General features: G+C 25.8%; 1 protein-coding gene across 6 annotated transcripts in view; it reads left to right on the top strand.

Annotated features, from left to right (window-relative positions):
• LOC122525837 overlaps positions 1 to 19,558 on the top strand; it is a 70,632-nt gene that overhangs the window by 42,502 nt on the left and 8,572 nt on the right. For 3 of the 6 annotated variants that reach the window (XM_043648845.1, XM_043648863.1, XM_043648872.1), the window contains 2 exons: positions 4,602 to 4,628; positions 14,691 to 14,784. In XM_043648845.1, the coding sequence (XP_043504780.1) occupies positions 4,602 to 4,628; positions 14,691 to 14,784 (121 nt within the window). The remainder of the gene's footprint in view (positions 1 to 4,601; positions 4,629 to 14,690; positions 14,785 to 19,558) is intronic. The other 3 variants (XM_043648855.1, XM_043648880.1, XM_043648890.1) reach the window with 1 other exon arrangement.

Below are 19,558 nucleotides of genomic sequence, written 5' to 3' on the forward strand. Positions count from 1 at the left end.
CAACAGCACTTAAATATGTGCGTGCTTGTATAAAAATGAATCGTCGAGAAATTGTTTAGAAAAAAAAAAGAGAAAAAAGAAAAAGACAATTGTGTTAAACTTTCCTCTTCCCCGTTAAGTTCTTATTAAACAGAAAAATAATTTTCTTTTCTCGAGACTTAATTTAAATTATTTCATTTTAAATCGAACATAGTTTACTTACAAAAAAAAAAGAAAAAAAGTATATTGATATTTACAAAAGAAAGTTGTTTTTTTTTTAAAGACAAAAATCGAAAACTCACATCAGTCAATTTTCAGAGAATAAGTAATTGTGTTTTCTAAAAAGAGAGTTTAATGGCAAGTAAAATGGCAAATTATATTGAAAATTCCCCGAAGCAAAAATATTGTCAGTGAAATTCAAGGATATCCAGTAAGCGGTGATCTTGACCGTTATACGCTCGAAAGTTCATCCTCTCTTCTACATCTGTGTATCTCACATCAGTTAGTATCGTTTCAATCGAACTATCGTTTCTACGTTAAACGTTATAATATGTTCTATCCTTTTTCTCTATTTTTTTTCATTTTTTTTACCTTTTTCTCTTGATCACAAAATCATTTTATATAACATAATCTTTATAATCAAATATATATATATATATATATATATATATATATATATATCTCTATCTCATATTATTATTATTATTATTATTATTATTATTTATTGTATTTTTCGAATCAATAGATATTATATTTTTTGTTGAATTCTTGACATTTATTATGAACTTTGATACATAATCTGATTATCATTGATTTAACACTTCGGATTGGTTCAACATTTGTTGTTTTTTTAATTTCTTGTTTTTTCCTTTTAAATAGATTGTACAATACGTTTAGTTATGCTCGCATTTGTTATATAATTTTCTTAAGTTAATAACCACCGGAATCTAAATCAATTAGTTACATTATCGTTATCGATATCGATGTCTCTTTTTTTATTTTTCATTTTTATTTTGTCGTTCGATTTATCTTAAAAAAAAAAAAAAAGAAAAAACCAATCGTAAATACCAAGATCGATTTATTTATAACGTTAGCCTATTTATTTTATAATATCGTAAAATGATAAGAACGTAAAGAACTTTGTAACGCAAATCTTAAGCTTGGACATTTAGATAGCCACGGTAAATTCCCAATCGTTAGTGATCGTAAAAAAGGCTTCGAGGAATTGTACTTACTTGTTTAGAGCTTGAGAAAACCTAGAAATCTCTCTCTCTCTTTCTCTCTCTCTCTCTTACATTAGTTGAGAAGAGAATGATCCCATCACGACGTGAAATCATGCTTTTTGTTGACGTAACAGCGTGATCAGTGATCACACTCGGACAACTGATGTTTCTTTCGCCACGATCAGAATTCTAGGTACAAGGTAAATCGTTATCATAGTAATACGTTAGTGGAAAATTCAATTTTTCATGAAATACCTACTCTTTGGATTATTTCTATGGTATATATATATATATATATATATATATATATATATATATATATATATATTTGCAATTATAAATAACTTGAAAGTTGATCAATTGAATAAAGATTTCAAAAATTTAGTGACATATAATTATATTAATTTATGTGAGTATAAAAAACCCCAATTTATTCCGGATACAAAGTTTCTAGTAAAATTTTCATAAATATATTCTCATATAATATATTTTCTCATAATATTCTCATCAATGATACCCCCATGACGATTAGCAGGTAACGAATAAAAATAACTTTCAATTACATTTTTAATTTATATTAAACTTGCAAATTGATCGTTATATATGTATAGGACGCTCACTTTTTATAAATTTCAACTGAAAGTTGATGATAGTATTATACATAATTACATAAATCTATAATAATGTATTACATGAATAAATAATTAATTATGAAATTCGGTTTAAAAAGCGAATTAATTGAATGCATTCGTAAAAGAAAAAACAATTTTAAAAGATTAATATCAACGTCGAACTTATTCTATTAGAAATTACAGTAATTTATTAAAAGGGAATGAAATGGAAACCATCAATATTTGATCTTTAAAAAAGCAAAATACCTTTTTCATTTACCAGGACATCAATCTTTCTCAAATATATTCTCGTTTACTTTTAATTCAATGACAATTATTATATATGATATAATAATACAACATATAGATAATATAATAATATAATATAATATAATATAATATATATAATAAAAATATGATGTAGTATATATATTAATACTATATATACTATTACAATATTAATATTAAATAAAATATAATAGTATATATTAAAATTTATTACTATTAATATGTATATTATATATATAAAATTGTGATATCGAATTGAAATATTTTTTATACGATAATTTTTTAAAAATCGATATACATAGTGTGATAGTAAGATGAAGAATAATGACGGGTAATTGAAAAGGATACAAATCGAGATGTCGATGGCTCTTGATAGTATATACTAACTGTCGGCCAGCTAAAGCTTACATTAGACCAGCCAAAGCCAAGCTGCGTTTCAAAAATAGTATCTCCAAAGATTTGGGGTAGCGACACGTCTCTCATGACGCACGAGACTGTGTCTCCCCTATTCCCCCTTCCCCCCTCCCCACCCACCACCCCTCGTTCTCTCTATATCCCCTTCTCATAAACTCTATCTCTCTTTTTCTTAAAGTGTACGCAACCCAGATGCAATTCAGACGCATTGCGAATCGTTCTCTCGAATTTTCTTACTGCATCTCATATTTGTACAAATTTAATCTGTTTAATTTGAAAAAAAAAAACATTTCATCGTTTACTTTTAACGTATATATATATATAAATATGATTTATTTTTAATACAGATAATGTAATAAGGATAACAAGATTTCGATATATCATTGAGTTGTGGAAGAACAAAAATTAAAAATTATAATTTAATAGAGCACAAAAAATTTTTAAATACAATTTGCAATCGATTATTATGAAATATCGAACGCGAGTTTATTTTTGTTTATTATTTAAAAATAATATCATACGAATGTGAAAGATTTTTTTGGATGAATTGTTTGAATCGTTAAAGATAACAAAATAATTGGAATGATTAACGTTTGGTTAATCTACAAAATTTGACTTATTTATCTCTGTATTAATGCACGGAATTGATTTGATTTAATAATAAAATGATACCACCCGCCCCTCCCTCCCCAGAAATAAGACGTTTTAGATAAATAAAAGAATTATAAAAAAGAAAAAAGAAAATTACAAAGTATAATACTTTCGTAGAAAATGTAACTAATTAAGCCTTGGAAATTTGAAACCATCGTTTTAACTCTATCTAATGCATAAAATTAATTTCATTAAAAAATAAAATGATACGGAGACAGGAAGTTGTAAATAATTTAATGACTAGAAAATTAAAGAAAAGAATTAAGTAATATTTTACATAATCGGGGGTGGAGAGGAGCGGGAAGTCAAAAAGTTGTAGATAATATTATTAAAGATCAATAATTCACTTTCAATACTTTGAATATTAAACTTTTGTTCAAATAATAAAATGAAAAGCTTAAAAAATATGACTGCAATCTGAGCAAAATTTCGAGAGAAAGAAAAAAATTGATTATTAAAATAACCTAGAGAAATTTGTTTAGCCATTAATCCTATAAAATGATTTCTCAATAATATTTTGAAAAGGAAAACAAATGTTTTTGTCGCGCGGAATAAGAGTTTAAATCTTTGTGTGAAAAGTGAAAATAAAGGAAAACTTGTATTTTCGATATAAACTATGCGTCAAAGTACCCTTTGTCGGAAAAACCGTTGAACGTTCTCGCCAAAACACAACGTATTTTTCCTTCTTTTTTCCTTTTTTTTTCTTTTTTTTCATTTACATTTGGCGAACTTCCTATCGGACGCACGTGTGAACCTTGCTGAAAATACAAAGATAACCTCGTACAAAAAAAAGACTTTAATCCGTGTTTAGATGCATACATATGTTTCTTTATATGTATATCAAATAAATAACTAATAAACGTAGATATATTTAATCAAATTCTAAAACATTATTTTCTTTTACAAAAATATTATTTACAAATTTAGAAAATATCTAATTGAAATATAATAAATTATTCTGTTGGATAAATATACGTAATATCATAATTTTTATATCTAAACAAACAATGTAGTATTCTCATAACTTTTTTTTATTATTACACGTATATAATAATATAACGTAATATACAGAGTGTCCAAAAACCAAACTTACGCTATGTAAATATACAAAATTTGTCATAATTTCCATTAAATTATTTCAAAAATCAATCACATATATATATATCGATGCTAATTTTCGTACAATCTAACCATCCAATCAAAAATGTCCTCGAAGGATTTAGATTAACTTTGAAAATCATTTAGATAATTTTCGATCAATCTGACACAACTTATGACTCATCTCCTATAGATATATAATACAAACAAATGATTTAAAAAAATTACATCCCAACGTATATATAAATGTAATAAATTCTAATTGAAAGATTATAATCTTTTAACAATCTTACACACATTAATTAAAAACTTCATTGGTTATTTTTTATCATTTCAGATTCCTTGGAATCATTGTCGCCTGTCGGTAAGTTAAATTGCATCCTTTTGTTCGACCAATAAAAACGATGTATGTTATTAGAATCCTAAAGTTAAACAACTATAGCACTACACTATTCATAATGTAACCAAAAGTTCGAACATTTACGATCGAATAAGATGATCTTTGTGGGGATTTGGTTATTCGAGATTCGACGGGAGCTCTATTTTCATGTGTCGTAAAATCCGATGTACGGGTGCCTCGTGACCAGACTCGTTTACAGTCTATTAGTTTACACCTCGATCATAAGCTGGTACAACGGTTATGTATATATATATGTATGTGAGTATTATATGGGTGGGTGGGTGGTTGGTTGGTTGGTTTGCTGCGATGTGCCGAAAATATACTTGACAGTCGAGCCACAACGTCAGACCATTGCTGATAAAATCCTCAGAAATGTGGGCACAAAATTTTAGATCGAGAACATACCTCTTATAATTCATACTTATTTATAATCCTCGATATTCGAAGTGTATCGGTACTTTATCTTTTCTCTATCTCTCTCTCTCTCTATTTATCTATTTATCTCTATATCTTTACCCTCTTATATCTCGTGTCTAAAAGAAAAACGTTCTTTGCGAATTTCAACAAGTAACTAAAATTAAACCTTTGCTGAGTTTACTTTGAACCTATTTATTTTCCCTTTTTTCTTTTTTCTTTTTTTTTATATATTTTTTGTAGTTTTAAAAAAATACAGAAAGGTAATACTGTCAATTGAATACGTAATAAATAAATAAAGTTGTATACCCGGTAATTATGACTGTGTGGTCTAAATATAAAAGAAAAAAATAAAATAATATAGATTTTGTTATTTATCGTGACTGAAAAGAAAAGAGGTACAGGAAAGTTTTTTTTATATTATACGCTTATCTCAAATTTAATAAAAAAAAAACTCCACTCAATTATTTATATTGTAATGTAATAAATATTAAAATCTTGTTCATGTGTGTCAATTGTTCAAATATCGAGGAAAAAAAATAGAAGATATAATTGATTGTTAATGAGACGATAAAATATGATACAATCTTTTCGAATGGAAATTTATCTCAAATTAAAAAAATAAATTACACTTACTCGTATTCCTTTCATCTCTAACCACTTAATTATTTATATTATAACGTAATAAATATTAAAATCTTGTTGAGATGTCAATTGTTTGATTTAGATTATTGGTAGAATTACCGATACAAATCTAGTCAAATATCGAGGAAAAGAAAATAGTAGGTATGGTTGATTGTTAATTAGACGATAAAATATGATACGATCTCTTTTAATGCGCATAAAAGTCTACGAACGATTGGGATTATCGTGACGTAAATCCCTCTTACGTAAGCAGTAAGTTATTGTCGGTAATTTTGACGAATACGTAGACAAATAATATTGGATAATGTGACATCTGTTTTAGGAATAATTTCGTACTTTCAATAGTCATTAACATTTTGGGTAGACGCGAACACAACTAATGAACGTTCGTCCAGTTGTTCTTAAAATAGTTACAATTTTAATCATTATGTTTATATACCACGTGCTTACATACATATCTAATATGTACATACATATATCATACATTCATATTATACATACCAATAATTATGATAATTGATTATAAATAAAAAAAAACATTGGTATTATGATTTATTTGATATCACAATTAATATCTATTTGAATGATATAAATCATAAGATATAATTTTTACAAATATTTTACTTACATTAGTACACTGTCATATATACATAAAAATATATATCAATTAGAAAATGTGTAATCTTATTGTTTGCACAGTGTATGGTTTTAATGGACTCCCTACAATTATTTAGAATTCTACAAAAATCGGTATTTTCAAGATCTCATGAAATTTTTGTAAAATAAAAACAATGAATTTTTTTCTTTTTTACCCAAAAAAATGAAATTAAAATTAGAAAATATATAATAGTTAAATGTGTGACTTCAAAGCTACATGACATTACAGATGGTTAATATGAGTGCACGCATATAATACATAGATATAATTCGTATCATAAATAAACACGTTAACATTGTTTGTTCCGTCGATTAAACGTTGGTATAATTTATTGTTCTTAACATCCATCATAGTACGTCATCAATACAAACTATAATACTTAACTAATCCGCATATTTTATGTATTATACATGTTTCGTATTAATACGAGTAAGTGATAACTTTCTGCAAATTATTGTATAAAGTAGAATGAAACTTGAATCATGTTTCGATCCTCCAATAATTTATAATTTTTTCTAAATAATCGTACAAAATTTTCCAATATGAGTTATATTTTGTATATTATATATGTACTAATATTCATCTCTCTCCCTCTTCTTTCTTTTTTATATTAAAAAAGTAAAAATAAATATGTATATATATGTTATTTTCTGAAACGTAAAGCATACAGATTTTTGGTTTAAAATAATTATACAATTATTATAAACCAAATATATATATATACATTTCTGCATACGTAGAAACAATATATACTATATATTCATATTTACATATACGAAAACATTTATATGCACATGAGTTGTTTGTATGACGTTGAAAAATAAATTGCACGAACTAGGAAGGACATCCACGTGGAGTAGTTACTTCGATATATATCTGCATAAATATACATATTATACATACGTACACATATACATAAATATATTCGTAGATCCATATCATATAAGAAAATGATCAATCATTGGAACAAAATTTTTTTTTTATTCGATTAAATAATGCTACTTCTTAGATAATTGCATGTACATTGGTTTAGATATTATCCATTAGAAAGAAACAGATAAATACTGTGCATAACATTGCAATAAATAACAACAACTACAACACAACAACATATTTTTTAAATACTCGCATTTAAATAAACACTAGGATTATTAAATAAACATGAAAAATATGTTCTTGATTATTTTATAATTGCTTTTCTAAAGGTTAAATAATACAAATAATAATAATAATAATAATAATAATAATAATAATAGTTTTGTAAAAGAAACTTTTAAGAATATATATGTGTTCATAGATATATTATATAATACATATATCTTACATGGAAATAGAGATATATAAAGATTTGTATATATTACTGCTCATAACAAAATTGTAATTTATTGTCAATTATGTAGATATCTATTTTTTTTCTTTATTAATAATGAAAGATAAGAAGAAAGAGATTTTTTCTAATCGTGATATTTTTTTTTTATAACATGCCAATTGTAACAAAAATCTACTTACATTACTCAAAAGCGAATCTTTAATGTGTTCATTGATTCTTCTTTCCACGACTAAAAATGATAACGATAAACGGGGGTCATCAAAATAATTTTATAATTATAGTAACGTATTATCATGTTTATTGCCACCAGCATTAAATGCTATTACTTTTTTTTTTTATCTCTTTTGCTATTCATTTATTTTCTGCTATTTTCTAAGCATTACAGATTTTTAGTTCAAAATAATTGTACAATTATTACATATAATTATTTGCTATTTGTGTAAACTATTTATTTCGCGTTATTTCTCAAGGACTAATTGTATGATATATAAATATATTTATATACATATATATATATATATATATATATATTTTTTTTTTTTTAATTATTTTATGTAGTCCTTAAATAAATAGATTTTTGGTTTCGTCAAACGTATGGTAGAAATATTTCAATGATTTAAACATTTTTAAATATAATATACGTACACACAAAAACTATTTCATACATAATATAATATTATATTACAATATATTTGTGAAAATGCGCATATTGGATATTTCAAGAATACCAAAATATTTTACAATTAAAGGTGTCTTAGCGGTATATCAAAATAATAGAAAAAGTTTATATAAACATATATCTAATATGACTTTGTTTATAAATTATAACGAAATTTGTATCGTTATGATCGTTTCCTTTAAACAGGCGTGGTTTCTTTATAAAGAAAAAAAAAGAAAATTGAAGAAAATTTACAGTAAATTTGTGTCACATCTGAACATGTGTAGAAATCAATAGAACCATAAACTTACAATTTGATTAAAAATTTAATATAGAAATATATCAAATTTGCTATAATTCGAAAATAATGTCAAATAGAATATATGTTTCTACATATATTGTTTTGATGTGCTAACTCTGATATATAATATAATATATTTCTTATTTATTCTAGGATAGATTTTCTATGACTCGTTTCTTTATTTAAATCGATATCAATCTTTTTATTCTTATTTTGAGATATTTAAAGATTTGCGTTTTAATTGATTGAAAAATATGGACAATCGTTAATGAATTTGAATAATATTTTTTCTTAACAAATATAAATATGTTAAATTTTTATTATCCAATATAATTAATTAAACTGTAAATGAATTTACAAAATCAGTTTCAAAAAAAAAAAAGTAAAACCATTTTATGCATTAACATTTTATGATGATACATTTTGTTCTATCAATTCATAGGGATATTGTATTGTATTGGCTTTGTCATTATAGCAACAATATGAAAAAAAGACATTCATGCTTAACTGAAACCAATCTTAGCTCATTTTTTTTCAAAATTGGTCTTATATCACTTTACAAAAAAATGGTTACTGTGCACATAAACTATATAGGTACACGTTTATGTACAACACTATAACCAATACCGAACACATCTTGTACATAACTTGTATATATATATATATATGTCCTCCACAAGTCTTTTAAACGAAACGTTCGTTTTATCGATACGACGAAAATAACGTTCGATAATTAAATAATTAATTTCAAGGCCACCTGTATTATTCAGAAAAGAAACGATCTGTTTTTCATTTTTGCTATTACGTATCACAACTTTTCTCCAAACCATCTATCTCATTTTTCCATGGATTACAATGTAATTACAACATCTACAGAATGTCACGTATGTTTGAAACTATAAAATAAAATAAAATTATTAATTTACAAAATCCGATTAAAATCGTTGCAAGAAAATAAATATAAGAAATGAAGAATAATAATGATAGAAAAATCATATATATTGTTTCAATATTAACAGAAATTTGCGTATTTAAAAAATTCGCAAAAATCGTTAACATCTTCATAATACAATGATGTAAAATCGATCACAAAATATCTGCCAAATTATTACAGATACAATATATATATAAATAAAAATAAAAAATATAATAAATAGATAATTATAGAACACCTAGTATTACTTCTATACTGAAACATTCTTCAAAGAAATACAAGAAATCTGTATCATCAAAAATATTTCAAGGTCCTGGGGTATATTACGTGCCTTTATCTTACACGTTGTAATATCATTCGTATCGTATATCGATATTCGCATAGTTAGACAATATATTTTCAAATAATTTTTTTTTCTTTTTTTTTCTTTTTCTTCTTTTTCTTCTTTTATCACGAAGAGTTGAAAATCGTTTCGAAAGCATCGTACAACAAGAAGACAAATAAATGTATATCGTAAATAGCGTTTCTCAACATTAAGCTTTACGTCGTCGTATTGAAGTGCGTATCTCGCGAGTCTATTGCGCTTATCCACGATAAATGACCCCCAGCAAACGAACAACTGACAAAGAGAAGAAAATAAGATCAACGAAGAAGTCAAGAATGGTTGGATGAAAATGTTAGAGTTAGAGTGGAAAAGGATAGACAGAAAAAGAAACAAAGATATATATATATATACACCACTTAGATATACCATCACATATATATCACTTATATATACCATTACATATATACTACTTACATATACCATCACATATATACTACTTACATATGCCATCACATATGTACTACTTACATATATACACTTACATATATACTTATATATATAGGAAGGAACACAGTAATTCGTACGCATACACAGAATGTTGAACAATGCCGAGTCAATATCACCTCGTTTCTTAGCCTTCATATATGTATTTTATATTCATTGCATTTTTGTGTACACATACATTACATACATACATACATGGCTACTGTTATGACAAATATTACTATTATATCTGTGTAGAATGTCTATGACGCATGTACTACCTACGAAACTTGATGTTTCTCACAAATTCATTTCTACGTACATGTGTGCTTGCACTTAATAATTCAATTTTTTGTTTCTGTTTTTTTATTCGAAAAATTCTCAGAAATTAAAATGATTCCTAATTGTTTTTATTTCCTCGCCATTATTTTCTAGTTTTTATATTAACTTACGTTAAACGTCATATGAATGGAAACGTCATGGATTATTCGCATGACTGATATTCTCAATTTTGTAGAGTTTATTTCGTTTTATATAACACTATTTAAGTTTGTAATAGTGTATATGTTTATATATGTATCTTTGTAGTTTTTATTTTCTTGTTATTAAATTATTAACTTATATTTATATTACAGACGATTTGACAAGAGCAAAACTACTTCAAATAAAGTAATAAAAAAAAAACTCACACATAACATATTACTCTGTGAAACATACTACTTGCATCTCCAAAGTAAACTTTTTAATCACTTTTTGGCAAAATCAGAAGAAACAGCCCTAATTGAACACTTTTATCGTTAAATCAAATATCATTATTTGTTTAACAATAAAGATCAATATCTAAATTGTATTTGAGTAAAATCAAATCAACATCAAATGTATGATTTCAAGTTAAAACGTCACGTAAATTATCAAAGAAATCGATGAAATCAATATAAAGTAAATTTCATTGTAGTTGAGATAATTTAAAAAGGAAAGACGATGACTATTGTCATCTATCACGAAATGACAACGTGCTTCTCTTCGGATAAAGGTGCTGAGACACGTAGGAAATGACCACTTACAATAAATGATGAGAGATAACGTTTAACAATACATTTATCCCGATATCCGAGAATTATTTTATTTTTATTTAATTATTTTTTGCTTTTTTCTTTATTATTTTTAATCGTTAAGCTAGTTACACGATAAATTGAAGATATATAGATTGATACTTGATCTTATTAAAGTATTATTACAAATAAATCATGGTTATGTCGGATTATATATTAATTAATAATGTTAGATTATTGGAAAACATTTATCAATTTAACTATAAATTTTTTATTATTTTAATTATTCATTCGAATCATCTTTAATCTCGTTATTATTACATATAATTCTATAGAATTTTATAATTTAAATATAGAAATAATACAAAAAATAAAATAATTAACAGGAAACAGTCTGATTCGTTTAATAATTTTATTTATATAAACTTAATATTATGTCAATGTGTGTTAATATATAATATATATTTAAATCATCTAAATCTATATATCTTAAAATAATTTTCAATAAAATTTCCATAGATAAATAATTATAATCAGAAGAATATTATAGAAACTATCTAATCTCTGAAATATTATATATTAGCATAATTAATATAACATTATCTAAAATGCATAGATATAACATGATTCATAAGAAATATTGAACATTTTTCATTTAAGAAAATAATGCATATAAAGGAAGTAACGTTATAAAAAAAATGATTAGAGATTATTTTCAATAACGTTTAATAAATTTAACACAGAATTTAGCATAAAGACGAAAAACGTGCAAATAACACAGAAATGTTTGAATACGTATATTCGTATATAACCTATAGTTCAATAATAAAATAGAGAAGTTTCGCCGCATAGTGAGTTAAAAATAAGATAGTTCACATTGGCTATTCTAAGCACGTGCTCTTTTACTTATTGCTTTATCTTGTCCTCGTGCATTGTACATCATCATACCTCGTGCGCAAACACGATAAACGTTGCAAATTTCATTTCTAAGAAAAAAATTAAATGCAACCCTTCTTTTAGTATCTTTAAAACAAAAATTATTACGTAATTATGTATTACATTAGCCCCCTTTAAAAACATCCAATGCAATTTATATATATATATAAATGTATTTATGTATTCGTTATACTTTAATTATCCATTATATTGACCAGATTTAAATGATACTGTTCACGAAAAGGTCACAGTATTATAAACTATTGAATTTGTCTCAACGTATGCCAATATATTATAAAAAAAAAAAAAGAAAGTACATGGTTCTATTTAAAAAAAATTAATTTGACATTGAACTTTTCTCCAAGCAGACGACCTGCAAAAACCAATTTGCACCATGTGATGTTCCCCTTAATGCCAAGCAAGACACTACTCGATCGTCAATTACGAAACAATTCGTGAAAATAAAAAGAATTACAAAAATATACTATTGTTCCAGTAAAAAATTAAGGTCACCTTTATTTTTATTTTTTTTTGAGTGGTATCATATGAATTTATCTACGGAGTAAGTGCAGATGACATTGAAATCAATTCGTTGATGTAGGTCATAGGATTAAGGTAATACTAAATATTTATTTAATAATTAATTTTCGAAAAAGTTATTTTTCAAATAATAAGTGTCTTTTTAAACGTGTAAATCTAATACTAACGTTATTCAAATTTACAATATTTTGTCATAGAATGTAAATAATGCATACAACAAATATAACTGCAATCATTTGTGACGATTATTACAATTTATTAATTAACAAGATTAAAAACTTTTCATCTAATCCGTGTATATTTTTTCTAGAATTCTTTTTCTGCCGAATTAAACCGTAAAAAATGTATTTCCAAGCACGAATTATCCCTTAAATTATTTCCATACGTGAAACGAACTGGTATATAAGAATTCACCTGAAACTTCTCCCTTCGTTTTCTTGGAAATTTCTTACTTCTCGCAAGTCCTGATGAAACCCTACAACTGTCTAGAATTTAAAAACAAATCGGTTTCCTGTCAACTTGGCTCTCTCCTTGTATTTGTCAAAATATATTTTATAATTTACTTTGAACGGTGTTTTAATTGTAACATTAAATAAATTATATAATTGATTTGTTTCAACTTAATCATCTGTCATAATTATCAGCAAATATACACATACTAGTACAATTAACATATTTCTTCAAACATTTAACGTATAAATGTTGAAAATAAATTATAACAAATGATTAAGTACTAGAAGTAGTAATAGTATCAAAATAAAAAATAGTGCCGACCCGATGTTGTCAATCTAATTTAAGAAAGAGCACAGTCACGATCGTTATTTTTAAGCAGGTCAGTGTAATGGAAGTATGCATGTACGTATATAAGTACTTACCTTACACATATATATGTATATATAAATGCATGTCCATTGATACTACACATAAATACTTTGACTATATTACTAAAAACACGATTACACTGATTTGTTTGTTTATGTTCTTAGATAATCTCGGAATAATCATAGTTCCTGGTTTGTAGAAAATGTATTTCCATTTATTTTTGATCGTATCGAAACTTATGCATTACTGCTCATGCATTCTTAATTATTCGATCTCCATCCTATCGACGTTTTATCGAAATGCAAAACTTCGTTTTTTCTTTGATTAATAATTACGTATTCCATTGGCCGGGAAGTTTTTTTAAAATCATTCAAAAGTAACATTTATATATATATATACTCTCAATATATATTTTTATATTAAATATTTTTATTTGTTTATAATTTATTTCTATTTAATAAATAAAAATATATGTATTTATCAATCGATACGTAATTAGATAGGTAATTATTAAAATTTTTCATATAATGATTAATAATCTATAAAATTGTAATCGATCGAACGAAATTGAAGCTAAAAATCTTGCACACGTGGACTCTGTGAAAATATATACCTTACTATTACACATTATTTTATTTGTTATACGTACTTAATTTGTTGTTTTAATTTTAAAATAATCACATCTTAATACATCTATCAACTTGAAAATGAAAATTTATTGAAAAGCATGAGCTTCCAATTAACAGTATTCCCTATATTCTTTTAATAAATATAATTTTGATTAATTTTTAAAAGAAATCATTTAAGATCTATAATTTTAACAAGTTTCACAATTCTAATCTTAATTTATATATACACGTTTAATTGGTTTAAAATAAATTATAAATAATTTATTAATGATAACATTTCGTTTTGTTTTGTTTTTCAGATCCACCAGTCGACAGCGTTTATATGATATGCGGCGTGCTGATAGCTATGGCATTAGTCGGTGTTATCATCGTCCTACTTGCCGTAACAATCAGGTATAAAAAAGGATTCTCTAATATAATTTATTTGAAAATAATTAATACGAAATTATTACTAGACTATACACAGATACACAGATAATAACATGAATATGTTAATCGTTATCTGTATTAAAAAGAACAAATTTTAAAATGTAATTTTAACCAGAATTAAATGACACCTTCGCGATTACGTTTCTTTCTTCGTAGAAATGAATCATTGAAAAATAATCGTGATTTTCATAAACTAATTAACTTTTTTCCTGTTAAGTTAAAGACATCTTAATTATCTTATTATCTTAGAAAAATATTGATCAGTTATCAACTTGTTTGCTACCATTAAAACGGGCCAATAAAATCTACGAATTAATAATAATAATAATAATAATATTACGATTAAAAGAAATTAAATTCTCACAGATGTTGTAATTAATGAAAACATATATATTTCAATATTTTGAAAAAAAGAAATGTTTTTCCTTTTTATTCGATACACTCTCTCTATAATATAATTGTCATTTATTAACACGATCACTAAAGACAAATCACGTGTACCTGTTTGATAATATTCCATACCAAAATAGGGTCAAATACAAAGTGATCTTATGCTGTCGGCCAATTAACGCCGTCTGCATTGTAACACACGAATAGCTACTATAAATATATATATATATATATACATAATAAATATACATATGTATAATATATTAGATTAATACAAATCTGTGTGTACTGAGTGATTCAAAATAATTGGCAATAACTTATGAGCCTATAAATTCATGAATTATTATCAAATTTTTTTTGTTAAACATTATTATTAATTATTAATAATACAAATGAAAAATGATATTTTATAGTACATATTTATAAAATGACTACTTATTTCATTTATTCCACTGTAATATATTTTTAACCAGAATTCTTTTTCTCGCAAATTTTATGGAAACAGGATAAAAATAGATTGGATCCTTCAGCAGTATTAATCATCACTTATGAAATCTATTAAAAATTCATACGATTAACATAATTATCGAACGGACTTTTAAAATAACTGTTTCCGCAAAATTTTATTTGAAGATGTTCGGTTTCAATGTTATTTTAAACGTAGTTATTTTTGAATATATGTTATATATTATAATTTTTTATTTGTATAATTAATTAATTGAAATAGAAATTTTATTTCTCTTTGATAATTTTGTTAAATTTTTAATTTCTTAATTTTGGACCACTCTGTATATATACATATAAGATGACGATAAAAGTCATCGATGCGTTTCCATTGCTCTTCCATAAATACGTTTACTTACTAATGATCGATCGTTAGCATATTTCGGATGAAAAACCCAAGTTATATCCGCGTTATTGAGAATATTTACATCAACGTAACAAATGCTTAGACTTTAGCAATAGGGAAATAACGATCTTCAAGAAAATTACGTCAAATGAAATTAATATTTTTCCTTTTGTATATGTTTATTTCTGATGATATTTTGGAGGAAATAACAATTAAATCGATGTCTAACGAATACCCTATTATTTATACTTACTTTTTCTTCTTTTAATTCTGAAAAGAGTTTTTCTCAATAAATGATATCGATTGAATTATAAATATTTTATTTTTGTTTTCTCTAATAATTATTCAATCAAGTTTGTTATTATTAACCGAGAGTTAATCGATATAAATAATATCAATCTTCTTCTTCATTTGCGTTTATTTTTACTTCTTCTTCTTTTATTTTATTTTTCTACTAGTTATCTAACGATAACTTTTGAGAAAAAATGAAATGACATTTTCCACGACCGATTGAGTTCTATTTTTGGTTTTATTATTTAATAATTATTCAATCAAGCTTTGTGAATTATTATCCGATTGAGAATCAATATAGAAAGTTTAAAGGGTAACCCTTTTGTAAGAGTTACCCATCGATATCATAGCTAGGATGATATTATTTTTCTATGACGTACTATTTTTATAAAAAAGCAAAGTAGTAGAAAAGCAATGTTTACGGTCGACCTCGCAACGTTACATTCGGTTTCTTTGACAATTTACGTTACAGATAATACGATGACGTTACTTTATACGTTATATATTACGTCATATCACGTCCTCAATTTTATAGAATACGTATTATACATATATATACATACATACTTTCAATAAACATTTTGCTTTTTTTTACGTTGCGTCATAGATATCAACTTCCTTAAAGAAATCTCAAGTATCTCGATAATATAATATAAAACACGTGTGAGTATATTTCTAAAGAAATACATGTTTCCAGTAAGATCCGTTAAGCGTAATTAGGTACAATCACAAAACTTACAATTAGTTGAGAGTAGCTCTGACATAGCAATGCAATGTAAAAGACGTCTGTATATGTGTGTTCGTATATGTATATAGAGAAAGAGAAGCCAATAGTAAAAAAATACAAAAGTTAAAAAATAACGCATAAATAAAACGATGAAACGTAATAATCATTTTGCAAATTTTATTCATCAAAGATAATTAAATGGGACAATATGTATGTTGGAAATAGAAATTCTTTTCAGAGTATTAATAACAAATACGTACAATTAGTCGCACCCATTTGATAATTATAAACGATAGAAATTTTATTTTTACATTTGAAATCTTATAAATAATCATTTTACTTCTAATGATTTTATACTTAATCAGGATTATTAAAACGTGCCTATTTATCATCTAAATTACTCTCCTACATGTATACTAACACACCGATAGCATCTTAATTCTATTATTATATAGACCATTAACTTAATTAAAACAACTCGTGTGCTACTAAGAATAGATATTTATCGTGTATTTATTTCACGTACTAATTTCCAAATTAATTCGTTGCTAGATGAAAAATATACACGAAATCGTCTGTTAGTCGTTATATTTTGGTTTTTTTTGGGGGGAAGGGTTTCTCTATTATATTTCATTTTTTTTTTATATTCTATCATTGGTAATAACGATTAATTCAATTTCGTATACAGATAAACAAAAATTTCAAATAATCACAAATATTTATGAACGAATCGGTGAGTAAATTTCTGCCAGTTTAGCATGACTCATTAAACGTTTATCGCAATATCGAGAAATACTAAAATCAGCACAGATAAGTTATTAATAAAAGGTACTTATATATCAATTAACAAGAAGACAAAGATATAGAAAGAGAGAAAGTGGAAATAAAAGATAAAAAGTATGGATTTCTTGAGATTAAACGGAAATATAATTATAAATCATGACAGATAACGCATTTATATTTCTTATTTCTTTTTTTTTTCTTAACTCCATTACATACGTTTACAAATTTTCGAATTTTATATTATTAGATTTAAACAAAGCATTTTTTTCTATATATATATATCTAATCCAATGATGCTATTTTGCATGAATATTCATAATTACATCAAAAGTATTATTTAAATGAGTGTATTAAGCACGTGTATATAAAGACGCACACATACACATATACAGACGCTTTTGCACATGAACCGTCTCTTGGATTGGATCACATACATACACACCCAACATATCCATTGCGAACAGAAATAGACTTTAATTAAACCGACCACATTTATCGTAGCTTTTCGTGGTCCGTAATAGATATGTCTCGCGCGAGGTCACCACGAAAGAACCCATTTTGATGACCTGTTAATTAAGTTAGCAATGATAGTCTTACATTAGTCGTGTATTTCCTTGTTTGTAAGGTGTTAATACAAAACAAAAAAGAATGAAACGGAAAATGAAAAAAAAAGAACAAAAAATTACAATTCTTTCGTAATTATATTTCCTCATTTACTAATTTAGGGAAGTTTCTATTTTCGTATACATGTCAGTTATATATATATACAATACATTTGATTAACTTATGAAACGTAATCGACGAACTGTCAATAACGACGATTGACGAGTAATAACAAATATGAAATGACATTTAACCGACAATTTTAACGTTTTATTATTCTTTCGAAATATTCTCTTCCAAGTGTTTACCTCCACTATAATAATCGCACACATATGCACTGTATTAGCAGAAATTATCCGCTATATTACATACGAAAGGGTATATACATATATATGTATGTGCATACGTATCTATATACATATATATATATATATATAGAAATAACATTATACATATTGAAGGTAAAAGGCAACGTTCCTTGTTTCCAAGCGTGTAACGTTGCACGAGTCATTTTGGAAGGGGCCCCTCTCTCTTTCTTTCTCTCTTTCTCTCTTTTCTCGTTCACCCGATTCGTGGCCTTCCCCAAGGAGCGCCAAGCGTATATATATATATATATATATAAAACGAGTTAGTGTAAATTTATTTCTCTCTTTTTCTTGCTCATATTCTCTCTCCTTTTCTTCATGGGAGGAAAAAAAGAAAAAAACGTTATACGCGCGCGCGACAGAACGTTCGAATTTCACTTAGCAGCGCCACGTAGCGACGAAAACTAGAATCCTCGGTGCTCCAATGAAAAGAACCGTCTAGCGTGACGTCAGAACGACGAATATAAAAGGCTTACGCGCCCTTCTCGGGCTCAGACTCGAAACACGAGAGAGACCGAGAACAATTTGTCGGCCGGTTCGCAGTGAGTGTGTCTATTGAGGGCGCTCGCGTGCGCGCTTGCCGTCGAAGATAGAAACGAGGAGGAGGAAAATATAAAAGCACATAATAATAATTATTATAATAACAACAACAAATTAAAGGAGTGTGCGTGTATCATACGTACAAAAAAATAATACATATATATATATATTTAACTCATAAAATATATA

This window comes from Polistes fuscatus, unplaced genomic scaffold (genome assembly GCF_010416935.1).
Source record: "Polistes fuscatus isolate 324 unplaced genomic scaffold, CU_Pfus_HIC Scaffold1, whole genome shotgun sequence".
Classification (NCBI taxonomy): Eukaryota; Metazoa; Arthropoda; class Insecta; order Hymenoptera; family Vespidae; genus Polistes; species Polistes fuscatus.